General features: G+C 37.6%; 1 protein-coding gene across 2 annotated transcripts in view; it reads right to left on the bottom strand.

Moving 5' to 3' along the window:
* CAMKMT (calmodulin-lysine N-methyltransferase) overlaps positions 1–15762 on the bottom strand; it is a 209694-nt gene that overhangs the window by 193407 nt on the left and 525 nt on the right. For both annotated transcript variants that reach the window (XM_030269003.4, XM_072927510.1), the window contains exons 2-3: positions 10569–10735; positions 1815–1879 (exon numbers count right to left, since the gene is read on the bottom strand). In XM_030269003.4, coding sequence (XP_030124863.4) covers positions 1815–1879; positions 10569–10735 — 232 coding nt within the window. The remainder of the gene's footprint in view (positions 1–1814; positions 1880–10568; positions 10736–15762) is intronic.

Raw genomic sequence — 15762 nt, forward strand, 5'->3', positions numbered from 1 at the left:
ATTCCAGCAGGTATGACCCAAATAGAGCAACTCAGTAAACACATGGCTGGGAGAACTTTATTATGATGGTGTGACAGGCACACAGTTACTCTGGCTGGGATACTGACAACATATATTCCATACAGGTGGTAGCAAAAAAGTGTGATTATTACACTCCAAGCCAGTAGTGTATGCTGCCAAAAGATAATAGATTGTAATCTAGAGTGCACAGTAAAACAGGCATGAATCAGTAATATGTGGATCCATACAGACAGACACAGACAAAGACATTTAAAAATAGGGAAGCATTGAATCTGGAAATGACTTGGCAAATGCTATATATAATAGCATGGCATGAACCCTCAAAGCAATTCTGAATCCAAAAGGACAAATGTGAATCTTTGTATAAACAGAGAAACAGTGAGAACTACAAATGACACATTACTCCTGCGTTGGTGGTGTGCCTATTAGAGTGTAAGTCTTGTTCTACCATCTGCAATCAATAAAAAAGTAGCTGAAATACTGGAAGAAGAGCTGACAACACATCTATCAATAGGAAAGCATATGAGAACTTCAGCAGAATAAATTCTTTGTGTTAACAAGGAAATCTGTGTAGATTGAGCAGAAACTCAGTACCCACACAAAGAGCAAGAAATTGTGTTACCATATTACACTGTCCTGATTCCTTACCTGAAGCATTTTTAGACACACACACAGAGAAAGTATTTTCTCTGCTGTTCAAAATAAATGTTTAAGTTGTTATATAATGAACTAATTTTTATTGAAACATAGCTTTGGAATATTAAGACTGGAATTTTGAGATAAAACATATATATCAAAACAGTTTCTATATCATTGGCTTGATAAGTAGGGGGAAATATGTGTATATTTCTTGAATATCTGGCAAACTTTACCAACTTCATCAGTTTACTTCTGTGAAAACAAACAAACCAACCTGAAATATAAGGCAGAATAACCAAACAACAATTATACGTGTATATCTTAATGTTAATTATATGATAGTAATTACTCATCACATCAAAAATGTTTCAATGTTTGCTCAGCTTTGTTTTCACCACCTACCACAATTTGATAATTCAAGTCCATTAATAGCATAGATAATTTTATTAATAAGTATACTGAAGCAGTCATACTGGGTCAGACATTGATGGCCCACTTAGAGTTTGTCTTGCCTCAGGTTAATGCAGCCAGTAACTGATGCTTAGACAAGAGTGAAAGATCAGGACAAACATATCGTCCTACTGCTCCATTTATTCTTCTAACACCCAGCACTTCCTAAGCCTTAAGTGATGTCTATATATTTGACAGTCACTGGAAACTTTTCTTGCACAATTTTTTCCCCTTTTTTGAATTTATTTCATGTTTTAGGATCCAAAACATTCTGTAGGGAGGAACTTCACAACTTGACTGAGGTCTTTCTTTTGTGTTTCTCTGGTTCAAGTTTGTTCTTTCCAAGCTAGGACTATCTGATTGCTTCCCATGTTCCTGCACTGCTGTTCCTCACACAGCCACTGCTGACCCTGGCCACCACAAATCAATGGGCTAAACTAATGTTTTATCCAGTACAGTCCACTTGCTCTAATGTTCCCACCATAGCCACAATCAAAAATAACCAGCACTGGGAGAACTTAAGGGTGTATCCAACACAAACAACAGTGCTACATAAAACTGTAATGCTATGGTAACCCTGACCACAGTAATGGAGTTTCCCAGCTAAATGAAATGGTTACTGAGGGCTCATACAGAAATGTTTTATATTGGTACAGTTAGACTTTTATCAACATAGGACTGTACTTAAATAAACAGTGACTTACAGACATTCCCCGTGTTGTCAAAACTTGTAAGAACATCTTTAACATTTAAGAGGCCATTGTGAAATCTGGAAAAAAACATAAAAAGTAACTTTACTAATACATAAACCATTAAAAAATCTTCAAAAAAGAGTTTACTGTATGCATTCACTTTTCACCACCCCCCTTCACAGTGAAGCAGCAAACAGGTACTGCTGTAGCCACCAGGGGGAAAACAAGGGGACAATCACCAGTCTTCAAAGTCCCAGCACTGAAATCCATGAATCAGGAGGAATGTGTTTCTCAGAAATACTATCAAGAGGAAAACATTACCAAGGAGCATCAATTTTTATTTAGTTGTAGAAGTCACATATTGTAAAGGAGGAATTTTGGTAAAACAATTTCTTTGAAAGGGAAAACCCATAAAGTATTTTTGAACAGCAGCTGTATGTACGTTCCTATTTTCTCCCACAAAATCAAAAACACTTAATTAAGTTAATACTAATTAATGTGTTCAGTGAAGTGCAATTTTTTGGTTTATATTTTCATAACCCATGTGAAATAAACATTCAAAAGGGGGGATAATAAATTAATTACCTAAATTTCATACACCAGGTGCAAATTTTAGAATGCAGTGAGCATAACACTGACAGCAGCAGAAAGAATAAGTACCAAAATTGAATAAAAATTTACCTAACGTTTGCCTCCAAATGTGCAGTGGTACACAGATAAAAAAGCATCTAATCTTGTTTTAAATATTCCAAACTAATCTAAGCCCAAAATGAACAAAAGATTAGTCTCACACTTTACAACAATCAGATCACATAGTTGTTTCACAAATGCATTAAAGAAAATCTAGAAGGAATTCAGCAATGCAGCAAAATATGGAAATATAGGGTTTTAATTATGTTTCAAATATAGTTTCTAAGGCTGTTTGGGAACATACTAATTTGAAACACTAAAAAAATGCAATAATTTCAAGAATTTTAGCACCTACAAAATTAGTTCTCATTTTCTTAGCTGTTCTTTCCTGAAAAAAGACTGTTGTAAGAATGGGGGGAAAAAATCAACCATTTGCAAACATGAAATTGCATATTTATTGTGAAAAACTATTTATAGCTTCTGATAAGCATAAGCATTAAATAAACACTAACAAGTTAAATTTTGAGAAGCACCAAACAGCAAGTAAACTAATTCTTAAAAATGAAAATCAAATTGAAATCAAATTAATGAACTGAACTTAGCTCATCACCAGCCACAAAGAAATATATAAGAGATGTTACAAACGATTCAACTGGACATGAATACTCTTCTCCCAGGCACATAAAACCAAACCAAAATTACATGCCTTCTCTGCAGAGGAAGTCTACAAGAATGCTGATGGATCATATGGATTTTTAAGGTACTTCTTTTCTGCAAGTTTGTTTTCCATCAAATTGGACAACCAATGCAACAGAGCTGGTGCAAGTGAAGTGACAAGAAAGGAGATAGGATTGCCACAGAGCTGCCCTTTACACTCTCCCCTGCTGACTCCTAAGAACCCTATAAACTCTGTAACTCTGCATATATCTGGGGCTGTTGGAGGCTCTCACTCAACTGTGAATGTCTCATCTCTAAATAAATGCAAACGGAGAGTGGGAGATGCTGAGGAAGTAAAAAAAAAAAAATTAATCTCTGTTGGCATGCAGAGTAGTCTTGGGAAACATGTTTTGGTTTCGTTTCCCCATCTCTTCAACTTCTTTATGCACATAGTTCATGTCTAAAGGAGATTTATCATGCAACTCCCCAAGTGAAACAAACAAAGGTAAGGATAAAAATTTAGGAGTCTAGTACCAGTAGTTCTAATGAAGAAAGAAAAACAGTAGTAAGTGAAGTGTCCTGGTCTAGAAAAGAATACAATTTACATACCTCAGGGTCAAAAGGTAGGCAAACACAAAAAGGAGAAATTATAAAAACACAGCACTAGCCAAAACTGCTTAAAATTTGGGGAACCAAAAACTGAGGAATTGAGCATAATTTCTTCCTGCAAACAAGTTTTAGAACCGAGGAAAGCAACATGACAATAGCTGATGTACTTGTGAAAGAGAGAGCTCAGGAAAACACACTTCCAAACAGCAATAGCCATGTTTCTCCATTTGGATATCTGTACTTGTGGGGCCTGCAGACAAACTCTGCACCCCGACTCTTTCATCACAGGCCTGACTCACAGACTTAAAGTTACATGCACCTGTAAACACTGGTGTTCTCTAACCCCAAATTCTGCAATAAGTAGTCCTGAACCTAAAAAACAGAGCCTATATTTGAGATCCACTGCCCTGCACATAAATCCTCACCAGTTCTGTAACAGCTGCTGCTTCACTGTCCCATCCCATCATCTGCTCCTCCATCAGCAAAACCAGAGAAAACTGCCAAGATACAGCACATCTGGTTTCCATGAGTGCCTATCACCATCACAGCTTTCCACAGTGCAGCTGACAAACAGAGACTTAAATGTCATGTGCACTGAATTATCAAAGTCAAGGAAAAGAATCACAGAAGTTTGGGATTAAATCCCAATGCTTAAATTCCCATAAATTTCCACAAGTATCTCAAAATACAGAATAACATTAGCTTGCTCTGTTTCTGAGATCAACAAAGTACTTCAAAGAACACAGGTAAGCATCATGGAAAAAGTGAATTTCAGGCTGGCGTGGTTAATCTGATTCACAGTGTTCTTATAATAAGTCTCCAAGGAACAATAGGCAAAAAATTGTATGGCTGAGGCAATGAGTAATAGAAGACAAATCTATGAACAATAAACTAATTCAATTCATGTTTCTCCTGATACAAAGCAAAGCAGAATTCCTTACTCTGAACTACAAATAAATCAACTTCGGATTAAGTCAGAGAGAGTGAGATCAATCTTTAAATATATTTAATCTTCCTTCCTCTCCAATTCAGGCAATACAAGTGGCAGACTTTTACAAGTATATAAAAATAGCTATGGTTAGTACAAAAAAAAATCCTTCAGTTGGTCCCTATTAAGGTATGTTTTTCATCAGCCATAATGTAACAAAAGTATGTTCCTTCCTTTCTTTTATATTATTCTTAAACCGAGTGATGAAAAATAATGCAAGTAAGTATATGCCTATATTCACTTTAAAAACCTACAAAATCTAAGATAGAATACATTTCCACGTAATATTGAAAAGGGAAAAAACCAACCTCATCACCAAACACTATTAACCTATGTACAAATTAAAAGTATATTTGTGAAAAATGAAAGACAAGATAATGGTAAAAAATTACTGTTAAGGGTACTTCAGAAAAAAGCTTGTTGCATACCACCATCAATTGTCACTGTGGGCTACTAAGAATCTCAGAGTTATCTGCAAACTAGGCTATCCATCAGATGCTCTTTCTGGGCCAGAGTATAGCAAAAAAAGTCAACTCTTCTTTCACTCCAGTTATAGATCACAGCTTAATATGGCAAGAAACTGAAACAAAGCTTCTTTGACTGCAATTCTTTTTTACAAATACACACATCTTGGGCAATATGATGGAACAGCCATCCCTTGATTGCTGAATAAAAGTACATTGCCAATCACTTTTCATCTCTTTCCTTCATTTCCAGCTCCTGGGGTCCACCCTTTATGCTGCTAAATTCACACACTGTCTCTTGGCAATAAATGGAAGAAAGCAAGTTTGTTATATCCACACAAATTGTCCATAAGAAGTAGGCAATGTTCCTTGAAATTTTTTCCCTTCACTTTTTTAATCTCTACCCCTAAAATAAAAAGCCATTAAAAATTGAAAATGTCATTAGGAGAAATATCCAAGTGGAACAGCCAATGAAATTCAGTACTATACCATCTTCTAACACACTGCTTGCACAGACAAGTGGTGTCTCTGCATGCCCCTCATTTCTAAACCACAGGTCTAAAATCATCTAATAGTTTCTGTCATATTTTTATCTACAGGTTCATTCATATTCAGAATAAAGGCATGACATCTTCCAAAGTACACTTAACACATTTTACAAAGATTTAACCCTTCCTGTAACCTGCTGACAGTGTTCTTTTCAGTTCTGCACTTTAGTGTTTGAAAGAGTAAATGACTGATCAATGGAAAATATTTTACCACAGAAATAACTTATTTCTGCACTGTTTTCTTAAAATGAGCCTACAATTTAAAAGCAAATCCATATCCTGAAATAGAAAATTTGAAGATATTGATTGCTTCTTTTTTAACTCAAATAAAAGAACAATTTTCCTATCTAAAAGGCAGGCACCGTCTCGATAGTGAGACACTGCATCTTTATGATCTATAATCACTTCATTGCTAAAACTATTCATACAAAAGTCAAATTTAAAAGCACATTCCTGATGAAGAACACAAGGATTTAGAAAGACAGTATTAAATAAATATTTTTAAATAGTTCCATTTACTTACTTTATATCTTCCCATCCCTAAGAAAACACATATTCAGCACATGCGTATTTTTTTAACAGCAAAGTGAAGTACTGCCACAGTTAAGTGGAACTTGAAAAAAGCTAATAAACACACCTGAAAGTTCTATAAATAAAAACACAGGGGAGATATGGAGACAGTGGTGCTGTCTATGTCAAGCTGGAGTGCTTGTAGCCCCCCCTGAGGATGGACAAGGAGCCAGCTGGGAGCTGATGGGTCAGGATTGAAGGAAGGCAGGGACTGGTGACATTACAGTGGGGGCTTGCTACAGGGACACCAATAGATCAAACCTCTCCAGACAGGGAGAGGAGCAGCCTTGCATTCACAAGCCCTGTCCTCCACGGGGACCTTCAATCACCCCCATATCTGTTGGAGGGACAACAGACTAGGGCGTAAAGAATCCAGGAGGTTCCTGAATTGCTTCTCTTTTCAGGAGGAGCTGACAAAGAGAAGTGCTATGCTGGACCTTTTTCTTTCCAACAAGGAGGGGCTGATGGGAAATGCGAATCTCCAAGGAAGCCTGGGCGGCCAGGAGCATGAAATGGTGGAGTTTGAGACCCGTAGGGTAGTGAGAAGGGTGCACAACAAGCTTGCTACCCTGGACTTGTGGAGAGCAGATTTTGGCCTCTTCAGGGATCTGTTTGGTAGAATACCATAGGATAAAGACCTGGAGAGAAGAGGGACCTAAGAAATGGAGCTAATATCCAATGATCACCTCTGGAACAATGCATCCTGACCAAAAGGAAGTCAGACAAGAAAGCCAGGAGGCCTACGTGGATGAATAAGATACCCCTGGACAAACTCAAACACCAAAAAGAAACCTACCAAGTGTGGAAGCAAAGTCAAGTAGCATGTGAGAAATATACAGAAATTGTCTGAGCATTCAGGATTCAGGTCAGGAAAGAGACAGCTCAATTAACATCAAGACAAGGATGCAGTGTGTAGGAATATCAAATACAACACAAATCCAGGTGAGACTACACTAAGCAAATGAGGTTTTGGTTTCTAACACAAGAAATTTCATTTTGACACACCCTTCACTGCTAACGAAACATCACACTCACCAGACACTCCTTTTAATACCCCAGAGCTACTGTGAAGCACCTTAATACCTAAACAAACCTCAAGAGACCACTTCCCACGATGCATTATTAATCTACATTTCATTAAGCACACTGGAGATCACTGTTTAACCAGAAGAGTATGGGGATTCTTAAACTGAGTCGATGATATTTCACTTCAAGGATCTGGTCAAAATGGCACCTAAATTCAGCTTAAATTTTTTAAGATGAAAATTGCCTTATACTGGGACTTCTGACTTTCTGCTTTGGAAGATTTGTTATTAAGAATGATGCAAAAAATATAAACTACTGACAGAAAAACATGGCATAAGCTCTTCTGAGATGTAAATCCAGCCTGAATTTAGTTAGAGAAACAGCAAAACCAACAAAATTCAGAAAAGCATACACATGACAGGTAGTTCCTACAAAAGCTTCTATTTTCCTGACAAACTGGTCCCAAGCCCCTCTAGAGCAGTAATTCCAGCTAGGTCATAGCATATCTGAATATACAATTTTATCAGTTTTGACAGCCCTTGAACTGATACAGCTTGACCTTTATACTCTTTGCCAAAAGCCACTAACAACCTTATGAACTTTCTTAAGTATTTAGTCTCGTCAAGATATTAGCTGACAACCCTTTTAACATCGAACATATCCAATGAGCTTTTCCAAGAAGATGTTAATGCATAAGGAAAACAAATGTAGATGAAAATTCCAAAGCACTTCTGTCAAGATTTTAGAGGGGCCACAGCAACATTTTTTTTTCCTGAAAAAAAATATATAAAAAGGCTTTCCTATTCAAGCATGCTGTTCTGGATTTACCTGACTGAAGTTATTGTTAATATTATGCTCTTGTTAACTTGCTAAAATTGTCTCTGTTATTAAATATTATTATAAATAAAATGTTGCCAGTGGACAGAGAAAAACCAAGGGAAGACTGTCAGACATACAGAGAATGCTTAAGTTTCCAACACATGATCAATTTTCAAAGATCCAGGAACACTTACTCCAAGATTTCTTATCTTTTAAATATGTACATTTCAGCAAAATCTGTTGCTCTGTTATGTATGTTAAATTGTTATGCTGATCCCCTAAATTACTGCTTTTGCAAAAACAGGGAAGAAACTTTATTTAACACTGACTCATGATAAAGTCAATTTTGTTGCAGTCTATTTATACCTTGTTCCTAGCAAAAACCACAGCATTTTCTCCTTCCTTTCTTCACTTCCTACAATATTCTGAAATAGTAAGTATACTCTATGTATTGTCACTGCTTCAATTCAGTGTGAAGAAGACATTTTAATATAGAAGTGTGTAAGACTAAGCAAGTTCTGATCATTATTCCTAAAACGAGCAGCGATTACTATTTTTAAATGTCACTAGGTATCTTTTGGAAAGGAACAAATGCAGGGAAAATGTAAAATAAAAATCCCCACCAGAAGACAATGTCCATATTCTCCTCAATATTCAGTTTTGGAAACATGGTGTGAGCCTGCTTCAGCACAGAATCTATACATTCCCACTGAACAAGATAAAACACAATAAAATAACACATAAATAAACAACCTTGTTCAAAGTCTATAGCTGAGCTGTGTCCTATTATCAATGAAACTACTATTAGGCAAAAAATACCAAATTAAATGATGGCATAGAGAGTGGTGGAAACAGAAGCACACAAATGCCAGAGCAGGATCAGTCTGACATTCCCTTGGCTTCTGTACTGCCAGCACAGGTGAACCTTAGCTCATCTCCTACCTTAAAGCTCCAGAACAAGTAAATCAAGGGACAGAGAGTGTTGCAAGCCACAACAGTGAACTAAAGGAGTTCAGAGCTGCACTGTAAGGGACTGCAGCCTTGTTCAGCCCAAATTCTACCTGAACACCTGGTGTTTCCTATCCCCAGTGTGCCTCTGAAGACCTAGAAACAAGGAATGGGAACACTGCACAAAGGCTTTGTGTAGACTGTCAGTGTTTGAAGTAGTCCACAGCATGCTCTGGTGGTTTACAGGAAAAGTCTATGCATGGAAAAACACTGCACTTACTTCTATTACAAACAGCAGTTTTCCAGTGGAAAAGTTTCCTTTTGAACACTTTTAACATCACTGAGTGTAAGCCTAGAAAATGGAAAATTAGGACTTTATAAAGCTCTCAAGAATTTTGTTCTTGACTTTACATCCAGATGCAAATTTAAAATGATCTGCATGTAGCGTTGTGGGGTCCTTTAGTTTGGTTTCATTTTTTCTCATCAGTTCATTTTAAAACCTTGCAAAAATGTTGCAGTTTAATGATGGACACTTTTTTTGTTAGATCTTAATTCCTAAGCTTGACTTTAATTTAAAGGCTCAGATAAACAAAAATGCACTTCTTGATTTGGGCTCTTCAGAATGTCTTTCACTGTGCAGACAATGCAAAATCCTCCACCTTCAGAGATCTAATTAGATGCTGCAGAAAAAGTATCAATTCAGGGATTCTTAAATTACTGTTGCAAACCTCCCGAGGCAAACCAAGTACGCCTCTGTATCAGTATATTTTGTATCAGTAGATACAAAACTGAACGTGGAAAAGAAGGCCAAAGCAACAGAAAAAAAAACAGAAACAAAACCCCATAAACATAGTAATGAATGAGAGTTACAAACAAAGCTACTGAGAATTCACTGAAATTCCTTTGGAGGTTCTTTGGAGGGGAAGTAAGCTTTCTGTTGCTTTGTTTGTGTGTGTGTGGACTTTCTAATTGTCAATTTCTTTAATAAAAACAACCTGCCCAAATATAAGATTACTTCATTAAATATATATTATTTTGTAGGAATTTGGCTGCCAAATTATCACTGAATTTTAAAAAAAGCACTAAGAAGAAAACTGAATAAAATATAGATAATTACAAAAAACCTTTTAGAACATTATTAAAAACATCATGTCATAAAAAATTTTAAGACCATAAAAAACTGTGTTCAGGTTTTTTTATATCCTATCTATAGCTGAAGAACATCAAAACAGAAAGCTATTAAAATATAAAATACATGCTCATATTTGCATTCTGTTTTAGCTACAAGCATCAGTATTTTCATCAAGTTCTGTCACTTCAGTGAAATGTACCAGAAAGAAGAGTCAGACAAGCTGCTTACTGTAACAAACAACTAAAAATAACATTTACCAGTTTATTTGTAAACTATGCCCTAGTGACACAAAACATTGGAAGAATCACTAATGAGTTTTATATTTGAGGCCCATTCAAGATCTTAGAAAGTACTTAAAACTTAAACTGTGATTACCTTAAGGAGACACTGTACTTGGGATAAAAGATGCTTCTATACTGAACCCAGGTCCCAGTTTCCTCTTCTGTATTCTGGTCTTCTATTGAAAAGAGATGGAATGATGCAAACCTTCTGACAGATACTTGTTGGAGATGCACATCTTTCAAGTGCTTTTTCCTCAGAACCTTTGAAATGAAGACCAAATTAAACATTAACAACAAACAATAAAACAAGAAAAGAACAACCCATGCCTTTTTGAGTGAAACCACAGCAAACCATAATGGATATGCTATCAGCTAGTAGTTATGAATAACAAAGTCTGTCGAGCCTGAACAAAATACAGTGGTATTGATGGTAGGGGTCAAGAGAATGAGTTATGAATTACGTCTCAATAACTAAAGCAAATGTACTGTGTTAAGAAATACACAAAGTTGCTTTTTTAACTCATGCTCCAGCAAACCCATGCAAAAAGTAGAGGGGTAAATTGGGTTCTCCCCATCCTCTCATTTTACCAAATTTCACAGCCCAAGCAGTGCCCTCCCCAAGCAATTTCTGTGCCACTCACTGACCCTAAAGAGGGAGAAAAAGGTCAACAACAACAACAACAAAGGTATCTTTTGTAGAATTAAAATGACAAACCTAAAACATGATCTTCAGGTGACAGAGTTCTGTGTGTTCCCCTGACAGATTCCTTCCTAGCCTAGAAGTCTTCTGCTGCACACTTGCAGAGATGCTGCCAAAGTTGCCCAAGATGAGAAAATTGTTCCCTATCCCAGCCCCAGACTTTCAGATGCCACAACTCTATATTCCCCTACCAGGCCCCTGTAAGGAGACTGACACAGAGACAGACTTCAGGTGAGCCTGAAAACACTCTGAGAGCACCAAGTTCAGTGCTAAGAGACAGAAGAATTTAAGGCAGTGACAGAGACAGAATGTCATTTGCATTTCTTAAATTATTAAAACACTTGTTCAGGAAAGTGAAAATGTGGGCTCTCTGTCCTGCCTAGTCTGCTGCACTCAACCATCTTCAGGGAGTGAGGTATCAGCCCCTCTGTGCAGGAGAACCCAGCACTCAGCTGGTTTGAGCTGTGCCATTGCTCAGAAACAGCCAGCATTTCCCTGCCAGACAAAAAGATTTATTCCTTAGGGCAGTGAGATGGAAGGAGAGGTGTCCTAGATTTAACTTCTTTCTCCTAACATTGGAGAGAATACATTAAAAAATTGCCATTGCATTTTTAAAATTAAGGTGCATATGCAGAACCAAGTGATGAATTAGAAAAAAACCAAAAAACTGAGCAAGCAGAAAATAAACTCATCGCTATAAATTGATAGGGTAGGGGTACAAGGAAGAGCTCCATTGAGTAGGACAGCACTGCAATTTACAAGGTTTTGCCAACTAGAGATAAATCAAATGAGAAACAGCTCTCAAGAATTATGAAACTTGAAATAGAAGCTTTGTATACAGGATGCATACAAAAAAAAAAAAAAAAGGGTCAGTGATTTTTTTGCTGTACCCAACCTGTGTTGACATGCTTTGACTGAAAATGCACTCACATTTAAAAGCCTTACAGTTGGAGGCCATGACTTATTATTTTTCGAGATATTTGGAAGTACTCCATATGTGAGCAGAACAATTGTATTTGCTACACTTTTGGTTCCTAACAGCAGGTCTGAGGCATCAGGCTTACTGCTTTTGGAGCTATTTTCATTGGCAGGTCTCATCATATGAAAGGCACAGGCATTTTCCATGAAGTATTAAAAATGTCTGGGTGCTGTCCACACTACTTATGTAACACGTGAGAAAAATATGCATGTGAAGGAAAACACAAAAATATCAAAGCAGGAGAACAAAATTAAAAGACCAGCAAAATTAAGACCTTCATGTAATAGCTGTGTGCCTGAAAATAAAATAGACTATCTTGACAACTCAAGACAACCAGCAAGACCTAATTTTCAGAAAAGTGTGTTGTTTGGGGACTTCTTTAAAGCAATAGCAAGGCATTACTAACAAGAAAAACAAATACAACAGCAACAACACTTTTCTATTTTCAGTTTCGGTAGTACAGAGACATCTTATAGCCACTCTGTAAATTTGTGTGTGCTGGTTAGCACACACACTCTGGGTTAGCAGGAAATCTCATGAACATTTGAATACTCAAAAGAACATTTCTCCCACAGCCTCAAACAAAAATCAAGTGGTCTAATATCTGAAAATTACAACAGCAGGTCAAATATTTTAAAACCCTACGTGTAACTGAGAAAATAGCACAAGTGGAGAATACGTTATATTATTTATATCTAACTCCGTATTTTTTACATATGGATCAAGAGGGGGGTTTTCTCAAGTCTGTTCTTAAAAGACTTAAAACACAATCACAGTTGTGTTAAATAGGGTAGAAAGATAAATTATTGCTCTAGAATAACCCACTGATAAAAACAAAGGGTGACAGACTCAACTCATCACCAAACAGTCTCTGTTCTACAAAGATTCTGGTAAAATATTACCACAGATCTCAATTGCAACACCCTTGGTATTTAGTCAAAGTATTAGAGCCATGTTTAGGACTTCTATAAAACCTAAAACTGGTTGATATCTCTTTAAAAAAACCTCACCAAAAGAGAATCTACTGCAAACAACATGGAGAAAGGCAGTCACTTGAAATTCCCCATACTTGTATAGCCTTGTGTTAGGCCTAGTTGCACTAAGAGCCAAATTCAGTAACAGTTTATGGTCTACAAACCTCTGCCAGTTCTGTGGCAGCAACTGCAACATGGTATTTTGCATATGCAAGAAAGTTTCTGCGCAATCAACTACAACATAACCTGTAACTGCACTCTAAATATCCTCCATAGGACTATAGTATTTATTTTTACAAATAATATATTTACCAAATTGTTTTGTCCTACCCTAAATAATTTACAAACTCAAGACTAACAAAAGCATGGAAAAAAGATCCGAAGAACAGGCACCCTTCACAGAGAGAAGAGTAGAGATGAAAATTTGTTTTAGACATGCTTCTGTTCAGGGAAAAAAGTGTCATTGACCTGTCCTCACTTTAGCTTTTATTTTTCAATTCTGGAAGTTAAAGTACATTAGCAGATATTAAGCAGATACTCTCAGGCATGTGGTGCAACTCTTGGGGATGGTCCTGTGCAGGGCCAGGAACTGAACTTGATGATCCTTGTGTGTCCTTTCCTGCTCAGCATAATCTGTGATTCTGAGACTTGTGTGAGAAGAGCAAGATAGGAAAAGAAAAAAAAGCAAGAAGGCAGGATCAACAAAAAAAGCTTACAGATTTCATGAAACTTTCTATAAGGAGCAAATGTACATATAGGGAGGAACCTAAAGCATGCCTATTGCTCTAACCTCCCTGCTGAAAACTACTGACTGAATAAAGCCTTCAGCCACAGAGACTGGCACAGCTCAAAACACAGCCTTAGATAACTTATCCAGTCATTTACAAATGCCCAGTAAATGGGTAACTTCCCTCAGCATTCTTTAAAATGCAAAAAATACTTTTCTTGATTCTGACAGACTAAGTTTGAAAATATTGCCAAACTTCAAACTCAGTACATGCATAAACATTTCATTGATAAAGAGCACACAGGTAATTATGCAAACCCTAGGTTCTTTATGCTAGCTTCATAGGATACCTCATAAAAGAGCTTTTTTTTTCTTAATTAAATCAGCGAGCATGCACTCAAGCATCCTTACCATAATAAATCAATTTGTGTGTGCATTGAATGGAAGCAAATTCAAGATATAAACACACCATAGAACTGATTTCACGTAAGGCATTATTATAAGCAGTATGAAAAGTGCTTTTAAAAGCACTGTAAGAAGCACTTTGACAGTGCTCCTTTAAAAATAGATTTAAAGGGAGGTTGATACCTTCTTCCAATCCATAGATAGATCTGAGCGCCACTGTAGCAAAGAGCACAGAACTGATTTTTACTTCAGATGTACCACTAAGATTAAATTGATCCTTGCTCATTGTACCATATAAAAATCAACAGAGAAGCTAAAGAACATGGAAAAACCAAGGGAATCTGCAGAGGAAAAGGTCACAGATACATGTAGTTTGAGAAAGAACGAGAAGCCTTCTCCCCAAATACCTACATGCACTCTTCCACAACCCCACTCTATTGTCATGAAAAGCTCCTTATGATTTTAAGAGACAGGAATAAGCCAAAGGCAGTATATGTTGAGAAGAAATAACAGTTACTACAGCCACAGAGTGCTGCTTACATGGGCTGCTAGAACAGAAACCTACAAAGACAAACCTGATATTCCTACCAGTAACTTTGACATTTCCTGCTTTGGAGTATATTGAAACAGAAGTTGGTCCTTTTGAACAGGACCGGCAAATTTAGAAACCAAAAGCACACAGAAAGTGCGATATTGATGTTCCCGAGGCCTCCCACTGTGACCCAGCTGCAGCCAGGTGCCCCTTCCAACCCGGCTGCCACCACCACTGACTCAGTGTCACCTCTCTGCCCTCTCAGGGATAGCTGTCCATAGGCAGCTCCTGACATCCATCTGCACAGAACCAAACACTCACGTCAGGCCTGTAAATTTCACGTCCTGTAACAATCACAACCAATGAAACAGACAAGAATTTTTAAGCCCTTATGCTTACACTCATCTGCAGAGGAATCCTTTCCAACGTCACACTGCTCTGAAAGGCTCTGTCACTGTGTGGAAGGCTGCAGCTGAAGAGCTGCTGTTTACCACAGCACAGGTGTCACTACTTGCTCCTTCTTCCTCCTCACCTTGCTCCAGGCACAGCCCCTCAGCAAAATGCAGTTTTCACTGCCAGGTAAGCGGGGTCTCACCCCAGCTCCCTGCCAAAGGCAGTCTTGGGGGGGCAAAGAGCAAAGAGCAGGAATGAGGTGGCAGCAACGACAACCAACCCCAGCGGCAGCAGAGATGCAAGGTGTCAAACTATGGCCTGAAAATCAAAAGGTGCCCTCAGGTGGTGGAGGTGCCAGTGGGATGCTGGTCCTCCTGTCCTCCTTCCTTAACACAGGCCATGGACACTTTTGGGGATCTACTGAAGGCACGCTTTAGAATCATGAAATCATAGAACAAGCTAAGCTGGAAGGGACCCATCAGGACCATAGAGTCCAACTCCTGGCCCTGCACAGGACACTGCAAGAGTCACACCATGTGCCTGAGGGCATTGTCCAAACACTTGGACTCTGTCAGGCT

This window comes from Taeniopygia guttata, chromosome 3 (genome assembly GCF_048771995.1).
Source record: "Taeniopygia guttata chromosome 3, bTaeGut7.mat, whole genome shotgun sequence".
Lineage (NCBI taxonomy): Eukaryota > Metazoa > Chordata > Aves > Passeriformes > Estrildidae > Taeniopygia > Taeniopygia guttata.